General features: G+C 52.8%; 1 protein-coding gene across 2 annotated transcripts; it reads left to right on the top strand.

Moving 5' to 3' along the window:
* Positions 1-1,245: 1,245 nt before the first annotated feature.
* Positions 1,246-25,929, top strand: WTIP (WT1 interacting protein). 2 transcript variants are annotated; one of them, XR_004380781.1, is made up of 8 exons: positions 1,246-2,106; positions 7,462-7,563; positions 19,304-19,371; positions 19,524-19,586; positions 19,734-19,880; positions 20,670-20,721; positions 21,384-21,452; positions 24,861-24,913. XR_004380781.1 is itself a non-coding variant. In XM_032841915.1 (8 exons), exons 1-8 carry the CDS (start codon positions 1,434-1,436, stop codon positions 24,999-25,001), a joined length of 1,299 nt encoding a protein of 432 aa, XP_032697806.1. In that variant the 5' UTR covers positions 1,273-1,433; the 3' UTR covers positions 25,002-25,929. The 2 variants fall into 2 exon arrangements, 1 of the variants encoding a protein (XP_032697806.1); XM_032841915.1 differs by having other exon boundaries at positions 1,273-2,106; positions 19,750-19,880; positions 24,861-25,929.
* The last annotated feature ends 1,120 nt before the right edge of the window (positions 25,930-27,049 follow it).

Genomic DNA, 27,049 nt, shown 5'->3' on the forward strand with positions numbered 1-27,049 from the left:
TGTTGATTTCACAGGTCCTCCCCCATTCAGGATCCCTGCGCCCTGAGACACTGTCAATGTGTCCTGAAATTCTTTGAGCAGAAATGATCAAGGAGGAGGTGCCTGCAAAAGAGGAAACTCTTCCACTCAAGTCGTTTTCCCGAATCCTCCAGGTCATGACAGATAATGGTTTGCTTTTCCCAACAGGCTGTGCGAAATACACACGGACTTTATTGCTTGCGTTTTGGGGAGACAAAGTCCTAGTTACCTCCCCGTCGCCCCTCTCTCCCAGTGTGGTCCCCAAGGCCTCACCATGGTGTCCCAATACCTGGGGGAGGGTAAGTGCTTTCTGGAGCCTCCTTGGTGCCTCACCCAAGCCGCTGAGGGCAGGTGCTGGAAAAAGGGGGTGTCCTCGCAGCTCTTCCTGCCTGTCGGGGTGGCCACATCTGGGGCTCACCGGTCCGCTGGCTTAGTCTGAGGCCTGCTTCCGGCCTGGCCTGGCCTGGCCTTGAGGGCCTGCGCACAGCGACCAGGCGGGAGGACCAGTCGCCAACCAAACCCAGCTTCCAGCCCTCGGCGCCTTCCCCACCAGGCAGTCCGGGCACCACCACCACCATCCCTGCAGACCGATGCGCACCCACATGGCTCCCAGACGGGCTGGGGCGGGGGGAGGTGGTGGTGGTCGAGGGGTCACTCGAGGTCCTGGGGGGCGCATCTGCACGAGACGTGCAATGTCCTCCTGGGTCCTGAAGCGGGAGCAGCACTTCTGGCCCGGGCTGAACTAGGCCGGCCCCGCGCCCGAAACGCTGGCGGCGCTGGTTAGTAAGATGGGAGGATGTGGGAACCGTTTGTCGACTGCTCGTATTTCTTACTCCGGCCGGGGGCTGGGGGAGCCGCCTCCAGCTCAGCCCGTGGGAATCCCGGGCCTTTCCAGAGGCCCGACGGCCCCGGCGCCCGGCCGCGCCCGCCTCTTTCCGCGCGCCGCAGCCGCCGCTCCGGCCACCGCGGCCAGCTCCCGGCTGCACGCCCCGGCGTCCCAGCCCGGCCTCCGCGCCCCTCCAAGCTCCGGGCAAGAGCGGCCCCCGCCGCTCCGCCGCCGCCGCCGCCGCCACTCCTCCCGCATTCCAAAGGCCGCAGCGCCGTCTCCTTCCTCGCATTCCTGCCCCCACAAAGGAGTCCCTCCGCCCCCCGCGCGCCCGCCGGGAGGAGGGGGCGCGGCCCGGCGCCTCGGAGCGCGCATTCCTCCGCCGCGCGCGCCACTCAGCGGAGCGCCGCGGCCCCCGGACCGCGCGTGGCCGGTCGAGCGACCCCGGCCCGGCGCCGGCCCCGCCCCGCCCCGCGCCCAGGGGTCCCGGGGCGGGCTCCGGGCTTGGGGCGGACGATGCGGCGGCGCGGCCGGAGCGGCGGCGGGAAGCGGAGGCGGAGGTGACGCGCCAGGGCCGGCGGGCCGGGCCATGCAGCGCTCCCGGGCGGCCGCGGACGAGGCGGCCCTGCTCCTGGCCGGGCTGGCCCTGCGGGAGCTGGAGCCGGGCGGCGACTCTCCAGGCCGGGGGCGGCGGGGGCCGCGGCCCGGGCCTGGAGATGAGGCGGCGCAGGCGCTGGGCCGCAGAGGGAAGGGCGGCGGCGGCGGCCCCGAGGCCGGGGCGGACGGACTGAGCCGTGGGGAGCGAGGCCCGCGGCGCGCGGTGGCCCCCGAGCTCAGCGCGCAGCCCGCGGGCAGCCCGCGGGCCAGCCTGGCGGGCTCCGACGGCGGCGGCGGCGGCAGCGGCAGCGCCCGCTCCAGCGGCATCAGCCTGGGCTACGACCAGCGCCACGGTAGCCCGCGCTCCGGCCGCTCAGACCCGCGCCCCGGCCCCGGGCCGCCGTCGGTGGGCAGCGCCCGCTCCAGCGTGTCCAGTCTCGGCTCCCGCGGCTCGGCCGGCGCCTACGCCGACCTGCTGCTGCCCGCCGCCGGCCCCGCGCCGGCTCGCTCCCCGGAGCCCGCGGGGCCGGCCCCCTTCCCTCTGCCTTCGCTGCCGCTGCCCGCGGCCCGAGAGGGCGGCCCGAGCGCGGCGGAGCGGCGGCTGGAGGCGCTGACCCGCGAGCTGGAGCGGGCGCTGGAGGCGCGCACGGCGCGGGACTACTTCGGTGAGCGAGCTCGGCCGCGCGGTCCTGAGCCCCCCGCGGTGGTCGGGGTGCGCGGCGCCGGGAGAAGCGTGGCTCCCGGGGTGGGGGTGGGGGCTGGGCAACAGGGGCTGTGAGTGCGGGGTCCGAGGTTTACTTAGAGCAGCAACTTCGCCCGTGGATCTCCGGCCGGGGAAGGGGTTCTGGCAAAGTGAGTTGATGCCCTCACTGTTCTTCACTTGGAGAGTAAGTCAGGTCAGTAGGCGGAATAAGCCGTTTTCGGATCATTTCTTCATCCTCAGCGCTTGCCTCTGCTCGCGGTGCTTTGTGACCGGCCTGGCAGCCCTGGCCGGGTAGGAGCCCGCGGTACTGGTGTTCCCGTAGCTCCCAAGCAGTGTGGGGAGTGTACAGGAGCAGGGAGGTGGGCTGAGCCAGGTACCACCGGACCCTCCTGACCCGAAGCTTTGGTGATGGCAGTGACTGGGGGCAGAGTGTGTGAGGGAGGGGAAGCCCTTACCCCGAGGTGTAAGGGGACCAAGCCGGTCACACTGGGCTGTCCTCGCTCTGGGCTGCGCTGCGTGTATGGGCTGTTTCCAAAGGGAATCCAGCTGCGCTGCGTTTGCAAAGCCCACCAGTCTCTGACAGCCTGCATTTCCCAGTCCGACCCTGGCCGCTCCCTGCCTACCTAGTTTTGTTGGATAACTGGTAGGTCTCTTCTTTAGGTTCGAGATCCCTCCCCCACTTACTGATAAGTAAGCGGGAAGGCGGAGACACCTGGCTTTGGCGGGGGTGGGAGTGGTTATCACGCGGAGCGGGACGGAGGCTGGACGTGGGTTTGTATCTTTCGTGCATTCATTCCAGCCAGCAGCTCAGGACCGCCCGGAACTGGATCTTGAGGGAGGAGGAAGCTGTATGTGACAGGCTAGATGGGGGCATTCCAGGCAGACAGAAGAATGCGGGCCAAGGGAGGCGAGTGAGAATGGGCACTGTTCCACTCTGCGCCCGGGACTGCAGCCAGGGAGGGCTCAGGTGTTCAGGGGAGTGTCTGCGCCACAGGGTCGGTCTGCCTTTTCGAGGGGGCTCCCGCGGGAGGGTTGCAGGCTCATCTGGGAGCCTTGGGGTGAGAAATGTGTGGTTTGGTAGGTAGGTCTTGCGGCTGCCGTCTGGTGGCCTTGGGAGCGCAGAGATGGGTTAGGAAGCTGTTGCCTCTCCTGCCAGGCAGATGGCAGGACCCAAAGGTGCGATGGTGTTCTGAAGGGGATGACTCCAGTGCTCTCTGCCGGCAGGACTGCTTGTCTCCTGTCCCCCTGCACTACAGGGCCCAGGGTGGCTGCTGGCGGGGTCTTTGTGTGAAGCTGAGGTGGCCGGCCCCAAGCTCGTACTGGGAGAGGGAAGGAAGGGCTGAAGCTGGTGGGTCATCCTTTCTAAAGGGGCCACCGAGCCACCGAGGAGTGGGAGGTGAGGGATGGTAGATCTTTTTTTACCCCCAAGAGAAGCCAGATCCAGGTAACATTTTCCTAATTTATAAGAATACGGGCAGCTACTGCATACTACTGCATACATATTGCTGATAACTTAGCGCTAACAAATTTGAGTTCTTGGAGCTATAAAAAGTAGCAGTTTCATACAATTGAGCTCCAATAATGTGAAGTTCTGCAAAAGGAAGTAGGCAGGTAGCATGAGCTCCAAGGGATGTCCAATATTCCACAACCTCAGTGTGCTTGTTCCTTTCTGTGCCATCCGCCCTCCTCCTTGGCCCTGACACTTGCTGGCGTCCTGGTCCCTCTCTCTGTTCACTGACATCTTTGGAACTGCTCCCATCTCTCCTCACCAAGTTCCTCTGCCCTTAGCCAGCCAACAGCCTCAGGCTTCCGGAACCTTTTTTTTTTTTTTCCCCCTCCAGAACTTCTAACTTTGGTGACTTCTCTCCTTTCTCTTGAGCCCCCTCCTCCCAGGGCCACACCCTGTTTTTGCATCGTTCTGGCGGTCTTCAGTGCTCACTGCCACCTGGTCTCACTAGTACCTCGGGTTCCTCTGGACCCCCTATGCCCTGCAGAACCCTGACTCTGAGTCCACGCCACAGCACCCTTTTTTGCTGCCATAAGGGGTGGGGTGGGGTGATGGTCTTGAACCCCTGTGATCTTCTGGGCACCACGCATCTTCCTAAGCGTTGATCTGTTCCCTCTTTGATTCCCTCAACAACCTTCCTGTCCCTCCGGTTCCTGGGCTCGCTTTCGACTTTGCTGCGAAAACTGAGGTCAGCATTTGGAGGGTGCCTGTTACCCTCAGGGTGTCAAGTCCACGTCCAAGTCTAAGGACCGTGGTCATTTCACCTCCAACCCCCACCTCCTCCATCTTTGGCTTTCCTCTTTCCACTGGCCCTTTTGCTTTGGTTAATAAGTATATACAAGGGTCTTTCGTGAAAAAGAAAAGAAAGGAAAATGAAAGAAAAGGAGAGAGGCGAGGAAGAAGCCCACCCACCCCAGTTTGGTCGCAGACTCTCTGGCACTCCCACCTCTTCCCATCCCAGCATCTGCTCAGCATCCCCTTTGCTCACCCGCCTGCCGTTGCCCCTCCACTGTCTGTCCCCCACATCACGGGACTGAGCTGACTCTCGCACAGGAGGACCCTGTGATGCCCCAGCCCAGCCGCTGTTTGCCAGGCCTTGGCCTCTCCCTGTTCCATCCCAGAGGTGGAGTCCACTCTCTGAAATGCTGTACCCCCTGAATGAATTTTGTGTGGACTCGGTGCTCCTGGTTCTCTTTCTTCAGTGTCTTTCTATTAAAGTGATGCAAGCACATATTTAGAAAACAAAGCAAACAGAAGTCAAAATGAATCGTTCAAAGTCATTAGCCTCCCCTCTTGCCCCGCCTCCCGTCCTGCTTCCCACGGGCAACTGACTTTCGCTCTTCACTGTGGATTCTGGTCACTTAGGAGAGGGACAAGGTCAGGTGTTCGAGCTTGATGGACAAGAGTAAGGGGGGAGTGGTGGGTCCTTTTCACTTTAGAAAGAGGAGTCCAGCAGTGGTTTGCGGGAAGGACCGTTGGGGGCCAGGTCTTGAGGACGCTTTTGAAATGGCCTTTGGGATGAGAGCTGGTGTTGAGTCAGGCTAGTGGCGGTGAGAGGAGGGAATGAAGTGGAAATCAGGCAGCAGAGGAGCTGAGATTCAGCGTCGGGGATGACAAAGGGAGGGGACACTGGGTTGCCACCCCGAAACCCAGCCACGCGCCAGTGCTGTTTCCCCAGCAGGGACCCAGAGGCCAGACCGGTCTTACGGGAGATCCACCGGCTCCGTGGTGGTCTGGGGCCAGCTGGGAGGTGGATCCGTGACTCAGGAGAGAGGTCTGGGCTGGGGCAGAGCACCCGGAGCCCTCGGGAGGGGTGAGGCGTTGCGGTGGGTAGGACCCCGGGGGAGCCCAGGAACGGCTGTGTGCGGAAACCTGTGGGCCTAGTGTGCTTGACCTCTGCATTTTCAAGTCATGTAAGTTAGTAATTCACTTCAGTGTGGAAAGATGTCACATACAAATGTAGATTTCTAGCTTCTTTTGAAAATTTGGCCCCTTCAGCAGCTCTGGGCTTGTGTTCCCACCCAGTAGCCATCCACAGCCGAGGCTCTGTTCTCCACTCACCTGGGTCCCCATCCGCTGCCTTGGAGTGCCTGCCTGGTTTTGAGGGCATCAGAGCTGGCCTTCCCTCCCCTGGGGAGGCTGAGGCATGGGAGGCCCAGCACTGTGCAGGGTGCTCCCACTAGGGCTGGGACGGGAGATGTGGGTGTGGGTCGGATCCTGGAAACAGAAAAGGAGGAACTGGCCCACCTCGATAGCAGGATCAGGTCGGGAAGCCTGGCGGTCTGCAGTGTCAGGAGGCGGCTGAGTGTGGACTGAGCTTTCTTGACATGTGGTGGTGCTGATGGGGGTGAGGATCCGCCACGGTTAAATGCTGATGAGAAAGATCTGGGAGAAGGCAGGAGGGAGAGGGGGAGGGCAGCATGTCCTGGAGCAGCCAGCAGACATAGGGTCCAGAGGGCCAGTGGAGCCCATCTTCCTGCCCTGAGGGGTATGGGGACCCTGGGTAACTGAAGGGGGCTTCTGGGCTGCCCCCCCCCACCCCGCGTTCTGGGCCCCTGGCATTGCTGGTCACCCTTTTCCTTACCTCCCCTTCCCCGCCTGCTGGGTGCTGTCCTGCTGGGGGTTGTCCCCAGTTCCACCCAGTGATCCCAGATGCCTGCACGGCACCTTCCTCCCCACTTTCTTCTAGACTTAGCTCAGATGTCACCCTGTCACTGGGGCCTTCCCCGTCATCATCCTATTTAAGACACACACACACTGATAGATACTTAGCCAGCCGTATTTTCCTCCATAGCACTTACTTGCCTGTTGTCGGCTGACCCCCTCTGTGGGCCCAGAGGCTCCTCGAGGCTGGGGACTTCCTTGGTGTGGGGCATAATCTCTAGGACCTCAGCGGTGGGGCGTGTAGCAGCCTAGCAGTGTCCACGTGCTGGTTGAGCAAGAGAACAGACGCCCCTTCTGCTCCGGAGGAGGAAAGCGTGGCTGGGGAGGCTCAGCGACCCTGCCCTCGTTGTGCCCATGTGCGCTTTATTCTTTCTGGCCCAGAGATGGCAGAAAGGATTTTCTGTCAGTCCACGAACAGGTCACTGGGGAGGGGGCCAGAATGACTTTCTGGTATAAACATGTCATTTACAGGGGCACCTCGGTGGCTCAGTCGGTGAAGCATCTGCCTTCAGATCCCCCATGATTCCAGGGTCCTGGGATCGAGCCCGCCCCTTGTCGGGCTCCCTGCTCAGCGGGGAGCCTGCTTCTCCCTCTCCCTCTGCTGCTCCCCTCCCCTCTGCTAGTGCCCAAATAAATAAAGTCTGTTTATATAAAAAAAGTCATTAATAAGTATCTATTTTTTGTCATTAATATTTTTTAAAGATTGTTTCTTGAGAGAGCGGGAGCGCATGCGCGCTTGCGAGTTGGGGGGGAGGGGCAGAGGCAGAGGGAGAATCTCCAGCAGACTCTGCACCGAGCCTGGAGCCCAAGGTGGGACTCGATCTCGCCACCCTGAGATCTCGACCTGAACCAAAACCGGGAAGTCAGACACTGAAGCGACTGGGCCGCCCCAGCGTCCGGCGTGTCATTAACATCTTACTGGCAAGGACGGTGCTGGGGAGCTCTGACTCGGGGCCAGTTTCTCTGCTTGCTCTTTGAATCCTCAGACAACCCCAGGCGCAAACCCTAGGATGCTCCGTATGATTCCCACATCAGCCATTAATAACTGAGCGACGGAGGCCTTGGGAAGTTCATTCACCCGAGGTCGGGCAGCATCAGGATGTTCCCGGTGCTAACCTCCGCTCTCTCCTGCCTCTATTCCCACAGGCATTTGCATCAAGTGTGGGCTGGGCATCTACGGAGCAAGGCAGGCTTGCCAGGCAATGGGCAGCTTGTATCACACGGACTGCTTCACCTGCGACTCCTGTGGTAGGTGACCTCTTCCTCGGCCCTCCTGTGCCGCGGGACCCCTGGCACCTGAGTCCCCTGCACGTGGACGGTCCAGCCCTGGCCCCAGTGGGGTGTGGAGGAGGCTGAGTTGTAACCCCTTTACCTCTGGGCCTGGCCTGCTGGGGAGGCCCAGGCCCCTGGGAGATCTGCTGGGCGGGGGTCGGGGGGTGAGGTGTGGAACCAGGGAGGAGAGCCTTTTGCTGACCTCAAGGAAAGCTGCAGACCCCTGCCCCCCCACCTTGGCCTTGGTGCCTCCGTCCCATGCCAGGCTATTGATGTCTCCTGGCTGCCTGGGTGTGGGGCTGAAATTTCTTTTCCTGCCATATATTTTTTCTCTCAATTTGACACACAGTAAAAACTATAAATGTTAAAATTTAACCAAGACAAAGTTCAGAAAGGAAAAAAAAAATGGCTATCATCCAACCCACCTAATAAAGCCGCCTTCCGAATTCTCCTACCGTTCCTTCAGGCTTAGCCCCCAAGCAAATGTCTCTCATTTATTTACACGAAGCATTTTAATGTTTTATTTTATAGAGGTGTAATACATGCACCTCTATATGTTAAGTAGCTAGTCCTGAGAAGCTATTTTTGCAAGAGCAAAAAAAACAGTCACCTTTCCACTCCTGGTCCCATTCCCCATGGTGTTTGTTTTAGCAATTTTTAGACTCTAGTAGACACCTTCGTATCTGTAACAAGCATACACTGTCCTTTTTTTTTTTAATTTTAAAGATTTTATTTATTTATTTATTTCTTTATTTATTTAACTCAAGCAGGGATGTGTTCTTTTTAGCCTTACTTTTGCTATGACAGATGAGGAACACTGTCCGTTTTTCTTCCTTCTGTTTTCTGAGGTTAAGTCAGTAAAGCTGGTTTATGTTACTTTGACTGTTTAAAAATTCACTGCAGAGCCTAGAATTATACGGTGATTACATCCCTTTTTTCCCCCCCTGTAGTCTTTTCCAGGAGTTTTTTTCCTTTTTAACCTTTTTCCCCCCTTGTATTGGTTTGTTTCATCCTATCTTCACTTTCTGCCCCTCTCCCCTGGAGGCTCCATTATATGAGGCATCCTACTGAATTTCCATGGGGAGGCTTGTCAGTCTGAGTTGGTTGCCCTCTGGACCCCTGTAGGTTCCCCATTCTGTGTCTTCCCATGTATACTCTGCATTGAATCCACTATTTTCTGGAAGTTTTTAGCTGGGGATGACAGAGAAGCTGCTGAGGAGGCTTAAACTCAAAGAATATTTTTTGGCTCAATAGGGCTAGCTTCAGGTTGGGATTGATCTGGTGGCTCAAGCCCTGTGAGTAGCTTCGCTGGGTTTCCCTTGGGTTTGGCTTTTTCCTTGGGGCAACTTCTCTTATGGTGGTGAAATGTCTTAGGCAGCTTGAGACCTCCATTGGCACCCCACTAATCTGGAGGAAGAGGGGGCATCTCTTCTGGTCATGGTTTTAGAAACTTCTTTTCCAGAAAGCACATAGCAGGGATGCCTGAGTGGCTCAGTACGTTAAGCATCTGCCTTCAGCTCAGCTCATGATCCTGGGGTCTTGGGATCGAGTCTCACATCAGGCTCCTTGCTCAGCAGGGAGCCTGCTTCTCCCTCTGCCTGCCTCTCCCCTTGCTTTGCTTGTGTGTACTCTCTCGCTGAAAATAAATAAAATCTTAAAAAAAAAAAAAGGAAAGAAAGCAAGCAAGCAAACGCGTAGCAAATATCTCCTTGTATGTCATTGGCCAGAGCATCTCACACATCCATTCCTGATTCGAGTTCTTGGGTGGTGGGAAGGGCTATGATTGATTGACCCACAGGCCTGAGTCTCTGAGTAAGACCGTAGTAAGAGAAGAGTAGTTGTCTTTATGCTAATCAAGCCCATCCATGGATAATGGGAGTGAATTTGGGTTTCCCTTAAGTGAACCAGATTGTCTGAGGTAAGGTTGGAGACTGAAAAACTTGGAGGAGAAGCAAGGAATCAAAACTGTGGAACATTGCCTACCAAGATTTTCTATCGTTACCTAAGAAAAGGCACCTGGGAGGACCGTTCTGAATTCTGCTGTCTAAAATGCCTTTATTCTACCCTTATACTTTCTAGATTGGGAACAGATTTCCAAATTTGAAGCGATTTTCACTCAGCGTTTTTTGTTTGTTTGTTTGTTTGTTTTGTTTTGTTTTTGTTTTTTTTTTTAAGATTTTATTTTCAAGTAATTTCTACATCCAACATGGGGCTTGAGATCAAGAGTCCTACTCCCCGAGGACGGAGCCAGGCACCCCTCACTTAGCATTTTGTCATGGTTTTATCTTCCAGCAGCTGCTTTTGCTGCTACAGGTTTTCCATTGAGGAGCTCTGGGGAGGAAGAATGTCGTGTTGCACAAAACCCAGCTATAATGGTGTCTGGAAACGGCCATGTACTGCACGGTTCCAGGGGGCACCATTTATGTAGATGCAATGCAGCGGTGCTTCTGAACTTATACAAGACAGCAGCAGCCTGACTTGGAACATTTTATTTATGTTTGTTTTAGGGTTTTAACCATTGTGGTTGTGCTGGGCACACACAGAGCCCTCTTGGACTGAATGTTTGCCCCCTCAGTTCTGGGAATTTTGGGGGGGTACTATTTATTTTATTCCCCTCTTATTTCCTCCAGAACTGAATTCACCAGTGTGTAGTCAAGATAATATACATTATGTCCAAGGTGAGTTTATTTGAAGAATACTAGGGTGGATTCACATTAAAAAATTCATTAATGTAGGGGCGCCTGGTTGGTTCAATCAATAGAGCATGCAACTCTTTTTTTTTTTCTTTAAGATTTTATTTATTTGAGAAAGAGAGAGCAAGTAAGAGAGAGCATGAGCAGGGGGAGGGAGAGGGAGAAGCAGACTCCTTATTGAGCAGGGAGCCTGATGCAGGGCTTAATCCTAGGACCCTGGAATCATGACCTGAGCTGAAGGTGGATGCCTAATTGACTGAGCCACCCAGGCACCTGGAGGATGTGATTCTTGATCTCAGGGTCATGAGTTTAAGCCCCACACTGGGTATAGAGCCTACTTAAAAAAAATTCATTAATGTAATGCACCTTGTTAATTAATTAAAGGAGAAAAGCTGGACATTCATCTCACTAGGTATAGAAGAACCAATTGGTAAAATTCAACATTGATTTATGATGCAAATCCTTAGCAAACTAGGAATAAAAGGGAACTTTCTAAACCTGACAAAAGTTGTTTACTAAAAATCTATGCAGGGCGCCTGGGTGGCTCAGTCGGTTAAGCCTCTGCCTTTGGCTCAGGTCATGATCTCAGGGTCCTGGGATTGAGCCCCACATCGGGCTCTCTGCTCAGCTGGGAGCCTGCTTCCCTCTCTTTCTTGCCTGCCTCTCTGCCTACTTGTGATCTTTCTCTGTCAAATAAATAAATAAAATCTTTAAAAAAAAATCTATGCAAACATCATACTCAGTGGTGAAATTAGAGAAAAATGACCCTTTAAATGAGGAACTGACAAAGCTACCTGCAGTCATGTCTTCAATTCAGCATTGTACTAGAGGTCCTGGTCATTGCAGTAAGATAAGAAAAATAAAATATACCATATTCATGGATGGGTATATTCAATAGTGTAGAGATGTTGGTTTTTTCCAAATTGATCTATAATGCATTGCAGTTACAGTTAATCAGGTTTTCATGAATTTGACAAGCTAATTCTAAAATTAAAATGGAAGTGCAAAAAGGCTAAGAATAGTCAAGATGATTTTGAAAAAGAGCAAGTCAGGGAAACTTCCACTGTCAGGTCTCAGTATGTATTGACATTGATTGATTTCTTTCTTTTTTAAGATTTTATTTATTTATTTGAGAGAGAGAGTAATCGAGAGAGGGAGAGCATGAGAAGGGGGAGGGTCAGAGGGAGAAGCAGGCTCCCCACCAATTAGGGAGCCTGACGTAGGACTCGATCCTTGGACTCCAGGATCATGACTTGAGTCAAAGGCAGTTGCTTAACCAACTGAGCTATCCAGGCACCGATATTGATTAATTTCATATGGTATTGGTGCAGGGATAGACAGACCAGTGAAACCGAATAGAGAGTCCAGAAACAGACCCATATCTGTGTGAACACTTGATAGGTGATATAGATGGCATTGTAGATGGTTTTGGGAAAGTTGGTGATCCATCTGAAAAAATCAAATCAAATCCAGCTGGATCTAAGACTTAAATGTATAAAGAAAAACTTGACAGTTTTAAGAAAAGATTGCTTATCTTTACTTGTCTTCTGGTAAAGAAGTTTTTGCTTTTTTTTTTTTTTCCCCATAGAAAAAGAGCCAAATGTAAAGGGAAGGATTGACAAATTTGACTACATCAGAATTAAAAAACCCTATTCATTGAAAGATACCATGAAGCAGGGCACCTGGGTGGCTCAGTGCGTTAAAGCCTCTGCCTTCAGCTCAGGTCATGATCCCAGGACACTGGGATCGAGCCCGCATTGGGTGGGGGGGGGTCTCTGCTCAGCAGGGAGCCTGCTTCCTCCTCTCTCTGCCTGCTTCTCTGCCTACTTGTGATCTCTGTCAAATAAATAAATAAAATCTTTTTAAAAAAAGAAGATACCCTTTAAAAAAAAAGGGTGGGGTGCCTGGCTCAGTGGGTTAAAGCCTCTGCCTTTGGCTTGGGTCATGATCTCAGCGTCCTGGGATCGATCTCCGCATCAGGCTCTCTGCTTAGCAGGGAGCCTGCTTCCTCCTCTCTCCCTCTGCCTACTTGTGATCTCTGTCTGTCAAATAAATAAATATAATCTTAAAAAAAAAAAACAAGAAGATACCATGAAGCACATGGTAAAACATGCATACCTTCCAAGGATTATTTTTCTAGGATATTTAAAATACTTTCACATAACAATTAGAAAAAAAGTACTGATAATTTAAAGTGTTCTTTTATAGTTTAACTCTGATGTGTGTAAGTGTGGGTTTTCTTTTATTTGTCCTGTTTGGGATTCATTTTGACTTCCAGATCTGAAGATTCAGGTAGGTATGTATGTCTGTATTTGGGGGGAGGGCATGAGTGGGGGAGATGGATAGAGGGAGAGAGGCAGAGGAAGAGGGAGAAGCAGACTCCCTACTGAGCAGGGAGCCTGACTTGGGGCTCGATCTCAGGACCCTGAGATCATGACCTGAGCCAAAGGCAGAGGCTTAACTGTCTGAGCCACCCAGGTGTCCCTGAAGATTTAGGTCTTTTATCAATTTGGGGGAAATCTCAGCTATTTCATTTTCAAAAATTGCTTCTCTTCCATTCTCTCTATTATTTTCTTCTAGAATTCAAATGAGGAATATTAGACTTTCTCATTCTATGGTGTCTTTTTTTTTTTTAAGATTTTATTTATTTATTTGTCAGAGAGAGAGAGAGAGAGAGCGGGCGGCAGGCCAGCTTGGGCAATGGGGGTGCGGGGGTGCAGAGGGAAAGCAGGGAACCCAATGCAGGGAGCTGAAGGCAGATGCTTAACCAACTGAGCCACCCAGGCGCCCGCCATTGTGTCTCTTAATTTCTTCCTCTCATATCATCCATTTCTCTGTCTCCCATTCTGTTTAATTTCCTCAGATCTGTCTTTCGGAAGCTAGAATCCAGGTCATTCATTTTTTTCTCTTCAGCTGTGTTAATTCTCCTGTTGAACTCTTTGTTTGAGTTTTTTTCATTTCATTGATTGGATTTTTTTTTTTATTTCTAGAAATCTTCTTTGGTCCTTTTTTCAAATCTGCCCCAACTTTGATAGTGTCTTGCTTTTTATCAAGATTGAAAATACATGAAGAGTGTAAAACAGAGACGCCTGGGTGGCTCAGTTGGTTAAGCAGCTGACTTCGGCTCAGGTCATGATCCCAGCATCCTGGGATCGAGTCCCACATCGGGCTCCTTGCTCGGCGGGGAGCCTGCTTCTCCCTCTGCCTCTGCCTGCCATTCTGTCTGTCTGTGCTCGCTCTCTCTCCCTCACTCTCTGACAAATAAATAAAATCTTTAAAAAAAAAAGAGTGTAAAACATATTAATCTTTTTTTTTTAAATTTTATTTATTTGACAGACAGAGATCACAAGCAGGCAGAGAGGCAGGCATAGAGAGAGGGAAGCAGGCTCCCTGCCTGACCATGACCTGAGCTGAAAGCAGAGGCTTTAACCCACTGAGCCACCCAGGTGCCCCAAAACATATTAATCTTGAGTGCATTACAGCTTGATACATTTGTACCTGTCTGTGTGCCCGTGTAATCACCATTTGGGTCAAGTGTAGAACATTTCCATCACTCCAGAAGATTACTTATGCCCCTTCCAGGCATCAGCACGTGACTTTTAAGCTGTTCCCATAATTTGGTGATTATAAATAAAACTGTCATATTGTGTCTATGTCCATTGATGGATCTTTATATTCTTTCTTTATTTCTCTTTCTTTCGAAGATTTTATTTTTAAGCTATCTCTACACCCAGCATGGGGCTTGAACTCACAACCCTGAGATCAAGAGCCACATGCTCTACTGACTGAACCAGCCAACCGGTCCTATACTTATTTTTCTAGCAATGGAGTTTCCGGGTCCTGGAGTTACGTTAATATATGCTGCTAAGCAGTTTACCATAGTAGACGAAGCAGTTTTTTATCCTATTGGCAATGTATTAGAATTCCAGTTTTTCCTTATTCCTGCCAGCATGTAGCATCACCAGTCTTCAGCCATTCTAGTGAGGGTGGCGTGGTATTTTATTTTATTTTATTTATTTTATTTAATTTTTTTATTTGACAGAGAGTGATCACAAACAGGCAGAGAGGCAGGCGGGGGGGTGGGTAGGGGAAGCAGGCTCCCGGCTGAGCAGAGAGCCCGATGTGGGGCTCGATCCCAGGACCCTGAGATCATGACCTGAGCCAAAGGCAGAGGCCCAACCCACTGAGCCACCCATGTGCCCCTGGCATGGTATTTTAATGAGATTTTAATGTGAATTTCTCTGATGAGTAGTGAAGACTCATATACCTTTTCATGTCCGTTGGCCATTTGAATGCCTTTGTTTGTAAAATGACTGTTGAAGTCTTCTGCCCATTTCTAAATTGGGTTGTTTGGCTTTTATTGATTTGTAGGAGTTCTGTACATGTCTTGGATACTGAGTTCTGTGTTGGATATGTGTTGTAAATTCTTTTCCTAACCTATCCTTTTTTAAAGATTTTATTTATTTATTTATTTGACAGAGAAAGATCACAAGTAGGCAGAAAGGCAGGCAGAGAGAGGAGGAAGCAGGCTCCCCGCTGAGCAGAGAGCCCAATGCTGGGCTCAATCCCAGGACCCTGAGATCATGACCTGAGCCGAAGGCAGAGGCTTAACCCACTGAGCCACCCAGGCGCCCCTTCCTAACCTATTCTTGCTTTATTACTTTCTTAATGACATCTTCTGCTGAAGAGCGATTCTTAGGAAGTCCAATTTATCTTTGTTTGTTTTTAGTTATCGCTTTTAACATTCTGTCCAAGAAGTCTTTGTAGTCTCGGGATTTGGACATCTGTTTTTTTTTTTGCAAGCATGTTAAATACACATATTCTGTATCTAATAATCTCAATATCTGATGTCTTTGAAGTCCTACTTCAATTATTTATTGTTTCTTCTCACTCTTGGTCGTGATACCTTGTCTCTTCCCATGTTCGCATCATTTTTGATTTTGGAAGTGTGTCCATGGGAATCGGGTGAGGTCTGTGTGGAGGGGGATTTCCCCAAGGAGCATTTTATTTTATTTATTTTTTTTTAAGATTTTATTTATTTATTGGACAGAGAGAGGTCACAAGTAGGTGGGGAAGCAGGCTCCCTGCTGAGCAGAGAGCCCGATGTGGGGCTCTATCCCAGGACCCTGAGACCATGACCTGAGTCGACTCTGAGATCATGACCTGAGCTGAAGGCAGAGGCTTTAACCCACTGAGCCACCCAGGCGCCCCTCCAAGGAGTATTTTAAAACTTTAGTAAGGGAAGTTTTAAACTTGAAGAGAGGGAAAATTGTTTTTCTTTTACGAGCATTTTTTTACTCATGGACTTTTATTCACACACACCATGTTTTGCAATACAGCCCTTACTCTCTTTGATGCTCAAATTTGGCCAGAAGAGGTTCCTTCGAGTTGGTCCGTGTGCCCTTTTGGCAAGCCTCCATCGGTCTTGGAGCACTTCTTTACTCTGGCATGAGATGTTTCCAGTTTATCTTTGTGTGTGTGTGTAACTGGGTTCCATTTACAGATCTAAAGTGTGTAGTTCAAAGACTTTGGATTCATATGTACTTTTATGTATCTCACACCCCTAACAAGGATACAGAGAAATTTGAACACCCTGGAAACTCTAATCTTGCCCTTTTTTAGGTGATGCCCAGTGTTTCCCATCACACCTGCCCGATCAGTGTTCCGATTTCTACCACCACGGATTAGTTTTGTCTCTTCTAGAACTTCATATAAATGAAGTCATATATTATATACTATTTTATGGCTGACTTTTTTTTTTTTTTTGCTAAACATTTAGTTATTTTTTAAAAATCCCTGGGTCTTTTTTTTTTCCCTAAAGATTTTATTTATTTGACAGAGAGAGAGAGAGCACAAGTAGGCAGAGCGGCAGGTAGAGGGAGAGGGAGAAGCAGGCTCTCCATTGAGCAGGGAGCCCGATGCGGGGCTCGATCCCAGGAACCTGGGATCATGACCTGAGCTGAAGGCAGACGCTTAACCGATTGAGCCACCCAGGCGCCCCCCACCTCTGTGTCATTTTTCAAAGATTTTATTTATTTGTTTATTTTAAAGATTTTATTTGTTTATTGGACAGACAGCACAATGAGGGGGGAGCAGCAGGCAGAGGGAGCGGGAGAAGGACCCTGGAATCAGGTTCTGAGCTGAAGGCAGAGCCACCCAGGCGCCCCTCTAGATTTTATTTTATTTTTAAGTAACCTCTGCACCCAACGTGGGGCTCAAACTTACAACCCCAAGATCAAGAGTCACCAGCCAGGCGCCCCTAACCCACATATTAGTAGCTCACTCCTTTCTACTGCTGAGTAGGATTTTCTTGTGTGTGTAACTTGTGGTATATTCACACACTGATAGATTGTGCTGTGAACATTCCCGTACAGGTCATTTGTGGACAAATGTTTTCCTTTCTCTCTCGGGTAAATTCCAAGGAGTGGAATTTCTGGGTCAGAGGCTAAGTGTATGTTTAACTTCGTAAGAGACTGCCAGCGTTTTCCAGAGGGGTTGTGCCATTTTCATACTCCCACTAGAAATGTTAGAGACTTGGTTATTCTACATGTTTGCCAACAGTTGGTATTTTTGTCTTTTTAATTTTAGCCATTCTGATGGATGTGAAGTGATATCTTATGGTTTTAATTTGCGTTTCCCTGATGACTAATAAGGTTGAGGAGCTCTTTGTCTGCTTCTTGGCCATTTATATCTTCTTTTATGAAGTCTGTTCAGGTCTTTGGCTCAGCTTTTGAATTGAAAGTTACTTTTTATTTTTTTATTTTTTTTAAAAGATTTTATTTATTGATTTGACAGAGAGAGATAACAAGTAGACAGAGAGGCAGGCAGAGAGAGAGAGAGAGAGAGATTGAGAGAGGGAAGCAGGTTCCCTGCTGAGCAGAGAGCCCGATGCGGGACTCGATCCCAGGACCCTGAGATCATGACCTGAGCCGAAGGCAGCGGCTTAACCCACTGAGCCACCCAGGTGCCCCTGAATTGAAAGTTACTTTAAGTCTTTTATTACTTAGTTGTAAGAATATGTATATCCTGAGTACAAGTTCTTTTCAGATGTTTTGTGAATATTTTCTCATAGTATATATATATATTTTTTAAGTAGGCTCCAGACCCAACATGGAGCCCAGTGTGGGGGTTGAACTCACGACCCTGAGAGAAAGACCTGAGCTGAGATTAAGGGTCGGACACAACCGACTGAGCCACCCAGGCGTGCCTCTATTTTCTTCTTATTTATTTATTTAAAAAAGATTTTATTTATTCATTTGTGAGAGAGGGTGCACAAATAAAGGGAGCGGCAGGCAGAGGGAGAAGCAGGCTCCTCACTGAGCAAGGAGCCTGATGTGGGACTCGAACCCAGGACCCTGGAATCATGACCTGAGCTGAAGACAGATGCTTAACCGAATGAATCACCCAGGCACCCCTATACTTTTTTTTTTTTTAAAGATTTTATTTATTCATTTGAAAGCAAGAGTGTGTGAGAGCGAGCTGGGGAGGAGGATGTGGCAGAGGGAGAGGGAGAAGCAGACTCAGCTGAGCAGGGAGCCTGGCGTGGGGCTCGTTCTCAAGACCCTAAGATCATGGGGTGCCTGGGTGGCTCAGTGGGTTAAGCCATTGCCTTCGGCTCAGGTCATGACCTCAGGGTCCTGGGATCAAGCCCTGATTCAGGCTCTCTGCTCAGCAGGGAGCCTGCTTCCCTCTCTCTCTGCCTGCCTCTCTGCCTACTTGTGATTTCTCTGTCAAATAAATAAATAAAATCTTAAATAAATAAAAAAAAGACCCCGAGATCATGATCTGAGCCGAAGTCAGGTGCTTACCTGACTAAGCCACCCAGGCGCCCCCCTCATATTATACTTTTATGTATAGTGTGAGGTTAGGAATTGAGTTTCATTTTTGTTCCGTATTTCATTTTTGTCCTCCAGTTGTCACAGCACTATGTGCTGAAAAGACTTCGCTTTCCCATGTGTGTGTTTACTGAAATATTTATGGGACTATTTTTTTTTATAAAAAAAAATTTTTTTTAAGATTTTATTTATTTGACAGAGATCACAAGTAGGCAGAGAGGCAGGCAGAGAGAGAGGAGGAAGCAGGCTCCCTGCTGAGCAGAGAGCCCGATGCGGGGCCCGATCCCAGGACTCTGAGATCATGACCTGAGCCGAAGGCAGAGGCTTAACCCACTGAGCCACCCAGGCACCCCTAATTTAAAAAAAAAATTTTTTTCCCTTGCCTTATTGCACTGCTTGGGCCTCCAGTCCAGTGCTGAATCCCCTGGGGAAGAGCATGTCATGTTCAACCCTGATGTCTGGTGTCCGCTGATGGTTTCTCGCAGGTGCCCCTTATCAGGGGAGGAGGCTCGCTCCTGTTCCTGGTCAGGCACTGTGGTCTTCCTCCCGACTCTGATGGGATGCCTCTAATGGCATTGCCAGGTCTGCTGGGGCCCCTGCTTTGACAAGGACACCTCTTTCACTAGGGCTTTCTTACCTGGTGAGAGTTGTCCTGATGTTCACAGTTGATGGCAGTGCATTCTGGAACATCTGCTCTCAGTCCCACTGAGAATCTTTTTTTTTTTTCTTTTTTAATTTTTACAAGATTGATTGATTGATTGATTGATTTTAGAGAGGGAGAGAGAGACGGAGACAAAGACAGAGACCTGGGGGGAGCCTGATGCGGGGCTCGATCTCACGACCTGAGCCGAACCCAGGAGTCCACAACTGCACTGCCCAGGCATCCCTGAAACAAATGTATTTTTAAAAATTAACCAGAACAGTTTACATTTGAAAAACACTCCCTTCATATATTTGCTCAGATATATATAATATATATTATAATAATCTTGTCAATGTGTTCTGTTTAATTTCTTAAAAAATATTTATTATTAGCACAGTAGTAACCTAATATTAAAGGGAAATGTTAAAATTTGCCCATAATCTGCTTCTCATCTGTCGGAGAAGAGTCCTGAGAAATGGAAGCAGGGGCTCCCTCCCCGGGTTCCAGCGGCCCACCGACCCCCTTCTCGATCCTTGTCCTTGCAGGCAGACGACTTCGAGGGAAGGCGTTCTACAACGTGGGTGAGAAAGTCTACTGCCAGGAGGACTTCCTGGTGAGTCAGAGCTGGGTCCCGGCCACCGTGGGTGAGAGCAGGGGAGGTGACCCTCCTGCTCCATGTGGAGACCTGGGGCCAGGAGCAGGTGCCGGCTGGGCAGCGAGGGCCCCTTTGTCACGGGACATTCTGGATCCTTTGTCTCCTCTCAGTACTCCGGGTTCCAGCAAACAGCTGACAAGTGTAGCGTGTGTGGACACCTCATCATGGAGATGGTGAGACCCTCCCCCAGCCTCCTGGAGCCCCTCTGCCACGGGTGGTCTTAGGACCCACCCATGCCCCTTTGCAGACCTGCCAAGGGCTCAGAGCCGGAGCCTCTTCCGGGGGCTGTGCTGAGCCTTCCGTCTGCACTGACCCTTCAGTGCCTCCCACCCCCAGATCCTGCAGGCCCTTGGGAAGTCCTACCACCCAGGCTGTTTCCGGTGCTCAGTGTGCAACGAGTGCCTGGACGGGGTGCCCTTCACTGTGGACGTGGAGAACAACATCTACTGTGTCAGGGACTATCACACGTGAGTAGCCAGCGCTGGGGGGCAGTTGGGACTCCCGCTGTGTCTCCTGCCACCCCAGAAGCAGTTTTCCAACCGGCCTGTCCATGTGCCCTCCATTCTTGGCCTTGCCACTTGCAGCTTCCCCCTGTGCACGCAGTGGCTGGGGCAAGGCGAGCCCTCTTTGGGATGATCCCGCCACCAGCCTTCTCTTTCCCAGTCTCTTTCCTCTCCCTGCCTTTGCCTGCATGTTCCCTCTCCTCCTAATGGGGGCGGGACTCCTTGGTTTCCCCGCCCACATCTGTCCCTCCACTCCCAGGGCAGGCGAGGCCCCTTCTGCCCAAGGGGGGGGGGCTTGGAGTCTCTGTGGCTGTCCTTTCCCTGCCTGTCGGGGTATCCACATGAGCAGCCAATCCGTTGTCCCCTGCTGGGGCTCCAGGCCCGGCCCTCTGAGCTCTGGTCCCCAGCTACTGCCTTGCACTGGGTGGGTGTCCTGTGCAGATCCATGGAACTCAGTATGGAGCCAGGTTTCACAGGGGTCCTAGCCCAAACCTGGACATTAGGGGACAGGGAACTCACAGGGAGCATGAGGGAGAGGGTAGGGAAAACCTGAAGCCATCCTGGAGGAGGTGATGGGGCAGACGTGAATTGGGGAGCCAGATAAAAGGCCAAGAAGGCACCAAAGAGGCTGCGCCCAGCCCAGTGTGTGTCCACACAAGGGAAGGGGTCCTGATGCTGTGGGGGGGGTCTGCCTTGGTGCCCTTGGCCTTTGGCCACTCAGCTGGTCCCGTCTGGTTTCCTTTATCCCTCCAGGGTTTTTGCGCCAAAATGTGCCTCCTGTGCCCGTCCTATCCTTCCTGCGCAGGTAGGAGCCACTCATCGGGTGATGACCAGGTGCCTGGCCCAGCCTGGCCTTGGCCTGGTTCCGCTGGGGTTGGCCCCCAATCTTGGGAGGGATGAGCAGATGCCCCTGCCCCACATCCCTCAGGGCCGAGGGCTGTGCTGTGCCCACAAGTGCCCAGGCATCCCTACATGAGTCAGAGAGGAATGGTGGCCCTGGGCTCCATGGCCCGTGATGGAAGGCTGGCTCCTGGGGTCTGTTAGCTGTGCAGGCCGAGGTGGTGGGCAGAACAGGTGAGAGAAAGATGCAGCCTGGGGTGGGACAGTGCTCTCTTGGCTTCGTTGCTCCCACGCCTGCTGGTTCTGCCCCAGGCCGTTGTGCCGGGAGCAGTAGGTTGGGCCACGGTCCTCCCTGATGGCAAAGAACAGAGAAGGACGCGTGTGTGCGCGCTGACGCCCGTGACTGCCCCTGTGACCGCCCTCGTGGACACGTGTGCATGCTGTGGGCACAGCTGCACCAGGATGTCCGGACGTGTGTCCCCACTGCCTCTGTCCTGCTCATGGAAACAGTAGTCAGGGCTCACGTGGGCGCGGACACACGTCTGCTGGGCTGGCCCATGTTGTGTAGGCGTGTGCCCCTCAAACCCTGGGGTGCTGATCGCATGCAAACCCTGTCTCATCCTCCAGGGCTGTGAGACCACCATCCGGGTGGTGTCCATGGACAGAGACTACCACGTGGAGTGTTACCACTGTGAGGTGAGCACAGCCCCCCAACCCCCCCCCTTGCCGAATGCTGGTGGCTCCCCTCTTCACCTGGAGCTCCTTTTCTCACAGGTTCTGTGGACTGGCCTCCTCCTCTATGGTTCTGCCCCCTTCACCCCGCCCTCCCCAGGGTGCCCTCTCCCTTCTCCCCAATATGTTCTCAGCCCCTGTTTCCCATCCAGTCACATATTTTTTGACAGAGAGAGATCACAAGTAGACAGAGAGGCAGGCAGAGAGAGAGAGAGGGAAGCAGGCTCCCTGCTGAGCAGAGAGCCCGATGCGGGACTCGATTCCAGGACCCTGAGATCATGACCTGAGCTGAAAGGCAGCGGCTTAACCCACTGAGCCACCCAGGCACCCCAGTCACATATTTTTTTTTAAAGATTTTATTTATTTATTTGACACAAGTAGGCAGAGAGAGAGGAGGAAGCAGGATCCCCGATGAGCAGAAAGCCTGATGTGGGGCTCCATCCCAGGACCCTGGGATCATGACCTGAGCTGAAGGCAGAGGCATTAACCCACTGAGCCACCCAGGCGCTCTCCAGTCACATATTTACTTAAGATTTGCGGTGTGGGGGATGCTGGGGGTGTGCAGAGAGTAAAAAATCAGGTGTCTTCACTCTTAGGGCGGCAGTGAGGGTTTGGGCAGTATCCGGATAGGGTCAGTATTGCCATTGGGGTGACTTGTCGGAGGGCGTAGGAGGCCTTGGAGAATCAGGGAAGGCATTCTGGAGAAAGTGAGGCCCGAGCTAAGATTTGCAGAATGAATGAGTTATCCAAGGAGGCTGCGAGGCTTCCAGGCAGTGGAAGCAGAACATGCTTACAGGTGAAGGTGACTGTGTTGTTTTGAGTCACGAGAAGTTGGCAGGAGCGGGGGACATAGGGCTATGACAGCTGAGGCGTGTGGACTTATCCCGAGGTGGAGAATGTTCGAGAAGGATGACATAGTGGCATGAGCACTTTGAAAAGGGTTCTCTATGCCAGGCAGAGAATGAATAGAGGAAGAGAGCGTGGGGCTGGGGTTCTGTGGGGAGGACGGAGACTGGTGGTGTCGAGGCTGTGGTCCTGGGTTCAGGGTAGAGCACTGAGTTGTGCTTTAGAAGGGACTGGACTTGGGCCATGACTGGATGTGCCAGTTTAGGGGTTAGGAGGTGTCCATTAGGACCCCAGGAGAGACTGAGGGTGGGAGGTGGAAGGGAGAGTTGCTCTCTTAGTACACTGGGGACACCTGAGTGGAGATGTCCTTTGGGGCAGCTAGACGTGCTGGAGTTCAAAGACTCTGGCTGCAGTCACAGGCACACATCGCTCTCTCTCCTCTCTGATACTCTGCCCTGTGGTTTCTCATTGCCTTGGCCTCCCCAGATTCCCAGGGCAAGGAGACCCGTGGGCCCTCTTTGGGCAGTTTTTTCAGGTAGTAACTTGGGGCAGTTGTAGGGCTCACCTCACGAATCTGCCTTCTCTCAGAGATCACTGACCTCCCTCGTCTGTCATCCTAGGTCTGACAATCAGTGTTCCTTATCTTTGACCTGGTTTTTCATTGTTAAAGGTAGGATGGGAGAGTCAGTCCTTGTTACTGTCATGGCTGGACGCCTAAGTCCCATCATGAACTTGAAGCTGGAGCCAGGGGAGTGAACGAAGTTTTCTAGGGAGAGCCGTGGGGGCAGGAGTGGGGGTTCAGGATAGCTTAAGGAACACCAACATTTAGGGGGTGCATGGAGGCAAAGCAGCCATACGGAGAGGCCAAGAATGAGTGAACAGAGGTAGGAGAAGAACCGAGAAAAGCATGCTGGGTTTAGGGCCCCAGTGCAAAGCAGGAGGATGTGTCTATGAGAAATCTTCAGTAACTGTCAAGGGTCTGCTTGGACCCAGGAGGCCTTCGTTGGGGCGGGTGGCCCAGCGGGAACTAGAATCCTGCTGGGGGACCAGGGAAGGAGTAGCAGGAGGAGACATGGCCTACAGAAGGGCCTCGGTGTCCCCTCTGACAGTACCAGGGGATCCGGTCTGCTTCCTGAGGACCATGGGATCCCGCTGGGACCACTAAGCACAGGGAGGGTCGATGCTGAGAGCCAACGAACAAGGCGAGTGGCAGGTGATACACAGCCAGAGCCTCGGGGCTACTGCCCCCAGGGAGACCCTCGGCCAGGAGCAAGGGTGTCCGGGCCCTCTTGCCTGGCCCCTCTCCGGCATGTGGCGGTTAGCAGCAGGGCCTGATGGCAGGACAGGGCGATTCCTGGGATGTGACTTGTGTGGAGCAGGACAGCAGGTGTTGGTCTCAGGGCCTTTGGGGGCCAAGTGCCAAAGCAGGTTAGCCCTGGATGTGATGAGAGTGTGATGGAAGGGGTCTCCTTGGGCTGGGGGGCAGAGGAAGGAAGAAGCTGGGCAGTCGGCCCTGCCCCAGTCCTGACAGCGCACTCCCCACGCTACCCTTTCCGCTTCCTGCCAGCCTAAGTTTACGGAGGTCCAGTAAGAATCTCATAACTTGTTAAACAGAGGCAGTTCGCCTATAAAGTATACTGTAGAGGTCAAATGGTAAGGCACGGGACAGAAAGCACAACTCCTTGTTTACTGGATCTCTCCCGATTTTTCTCCTCCATCTCTTAGGGTCCTACGGTCAGATACCTGACCCCCGTCCCCTCCCCCAAGTCACCAATGACCCCTATGTGGTGGGATCCAGGAGACACTTCTCAGTTGTCATTGTCCTGACCTCTCAGTGGCTTTCTGCACTCTGACCCTCCCTCCGTGACTCTCTTCACTGTGCCCTTGGGACCATCTATTTTCGGCTTTCCTTTTATTTTCCCCCTCAAATCCCTCTGGCTCCAGTCTTCCTCCTCTTTCCGCTTGGTGTGGGAGCCTCTGTGCCTCAGCTCTGGGTCCCCTTCTCTTTTCTAGTTATCTGCACTGCCTGAGAGACATAACCGGTTGTTTGTTGTTTTTAAGATTTTATTTATTGTAGAGAGAGAGTGAGCAGGGGGTTGGGGAGCAGGGATGAGCAGGGAGAGGGATGAGCAGATGTCCGGCTCGATCTCACCACCCTGAGATCATGACCTCAGCGAAAATCAAGAGTCAGAGGCTCAACCAACCGAGCCACCCCAGCGCCCCAGTCGGTTGGTTGTTGTTAAAAGCCATCATCACATTTCTGGGCTGATACCCCCGTGGACGGCCCAGCCCTCCCGCGGATTCCAGCAGATTCCAGAGGGGTATCCGGCAACCACCCTTTGGAAGTCTGAGAGGCATCTGCGTTGGCTGGGGCCGACACTGGGCTCCAGATCCCCCGACCCAATCAAAGCCTAAGTCCTTCGGAAGTCGCACCGGGCCCCAGAGATCCACCCCGCCCCGTTACACTCCTGTGCCCTCCCGTGCCCCCCTTGCTTACTCCGGGGTCGGGGCTGTGTTCTTCCTTAGGACTGCGGGCTGCAGCTGAGCGGGGAGGACGGACGCCGCTGCTACCCCCTGGAGGGCCACCTGCTGTGCCGCCGCTGCCACCTGCGGCGCCTCCGGCCCGGCCCCCTTCCCTCACCTGCAGTGCACGTCACCGAGCTCTGAGAGGGTGGGGGAGCCCCGCGGGGGCCGCGCGTGCGTGCGTGTGCGTGCGTGTGCGAGAGCGCGCGCCCGGGCGGGAAGGGGGACCCGGTCAGCGTTCGAGCTCCGCGTCCCTGGGCGCGGCTGCCGCCCCACCCCCACCCACGAGCCCCCGAGCTGCCGTCGAGGGGCCGGCCCCGCGGCGGAGCTGCTTCTATTTATTCACCGTCTGTGCCTCCTCTGGCCGCTTCCTTTCTTCCTGCCCGGCCCCCGCCTGCCCCCACCCCACGCCAGCCTTCCGTTCCCAGGCCCCTGCGCCTGGCGGCCTCGGGCAGGCTCCCAGACCAAGTGCAGGGGCGCGGGGCGCAGGACCGCCCCTCCCCGTTTCCCGGTTCAGAAGGGGTCCCCCGTCTCAGACCGCCCCTGGGGGGCAGGGGTGGGCTGGCAGGCGGGGTTTGGCGGGGGGGCACGCGTGTTTGCGTGTCTCGTAAGAGCCTTTGGTGGGTGGGAAGGGTGTCCTGTGCGGGCGGGGTCACAGGAGGGGGTGAAGAATGACACCTTCGGGGAGTGGGGGCTGTAAAGGAGCCCTGCCTTTGGCCACAGTGGGATTTGGTCACAGGGATTCTGATGGGTGATTTCAGCCACCATCCCGCCTGGTCTTCGCATCCCTGGCTCCTGGCTTGGGGACCGCCCCTCCCTCCGACCCCCTCCGCTCGCCCTCCTTCAGCCTTGGGAAAAGAACCTTCTCACGCAAATTCCAGCCACAGGGCTCTGGGTCAAGAGAGACCACGAGGGGGCGCCCTGTCCGCGTGGCAGGGGCGAACACCTGTTGCAGGAAAGCTCTGCGTATCAGGCTCCACGACAAAAGCGTATGATTTGACTTAAATTAAGTTTTTCCTCTGAGAATGTTTTCATTTTCTTTAAAAGAATATAGTTTTCTTCTAAAAACTTGGCCCACGGTTGTTATTTCTTAGAAAAATGACAAGAAACACACAAGTGTCCTCTTTGGAGATCATAGAGCTAGTTTTCAGGCGGTAACAAGGTCGTATTTTAACTATTTTCGTATAAATCCCTCTAAAATCTCAAAATATTTTTTTGCTTTTCAGAATTCGGAATAATGTGGGATTTTTTCTGTGTCTGTGTCTGAAGAGCAGTGACCTAATGAAATGTGGTTTGGGAAAATGCAGATTGATTTTCTTTCTCTGAAAGACACATCAGCACTGGGAAGCTGGGACCTCTCAGCGGTGATTTACGTTGGATTTGCACCTGTGGGTGGTCCCTGCGGCAAGAGACCCCGAGTCATGATAAACCATCAGTGGGATATTTTGACTTAAGTCCATTTGTGCCTGAAATGCCAGTGAGGTTCGGGTGAGACATGGAACAACCTGCTCCTGGCTACTGCTCTTGGCCTCTCCTATTATATGTGGTCTCTTTGCTTGTGGGGTCACAGCCCTGGAAGCAAGGCTGTAGGAATCAGAATGTTGCCTTTGCTTCCGACTGCCTTTTGGGATTCTTTGGAGAGGAAGTGGCAGCCCCTGGGGGCCAGCTGGGCTGAGGCCTGGAGCTGGGGGGGCCCCTGGTGGGCAGAGGCGGCAAATACGCGGGTAGTTTGGCATTAACCAAGTATTTATTTCAACGCAGAGGTTGTCCTGGGATGGGGAGGTGGGTGTTTTCTGAGAAGGGACTTCAACAAGATGGGGTGCCTTCTCGGAGGCGGTGATCTCAACGGGACAAGAGAGAGTACATTTCAGGAACGGGAGGCTCTTTCCAGCTTTCTCTGACTCTTGAGCTGGACTCTTGCTTTCCAGCCCAGTTACTGCAAAGCTTTCTTCTGGTTGCCCTCTTTTTTGCTTCTGATGTCAGAGCTGCTTTGCCCTTGGTTTCTCCTTGCTGCAAACTCAGCCCTGCTCGTTTCTCTTCCTTTGTGTGTGCTGTGGAGGTGGCCATCGTTTTGCACACCTGCTGCAGCCTGGGTACCAGGCTTCCCTTATCCAGCCGGCCTGAGTCATTACAGTGTGGAGCCGCACTCTGAGTTCATGGGCTGTGCTTTGTGGCAAGTCAGGAGCAAGGGA

This window comes from Lontra canadensis, unplaced genomic scaffold (assembly GCF_010015895.1).
Source record: "Lontra canadensis isolate GAN:19392208 unplaced genomic scaffold, GSC_riverotter_1.0 scaffold125, whole genome shotgun sequence".
Lineage (NCBI taxonomy): Eukaryota > Metazoa > Chordata > Mammalia > Carnivora > Mustelidae > Lontra > Lontra canadensis.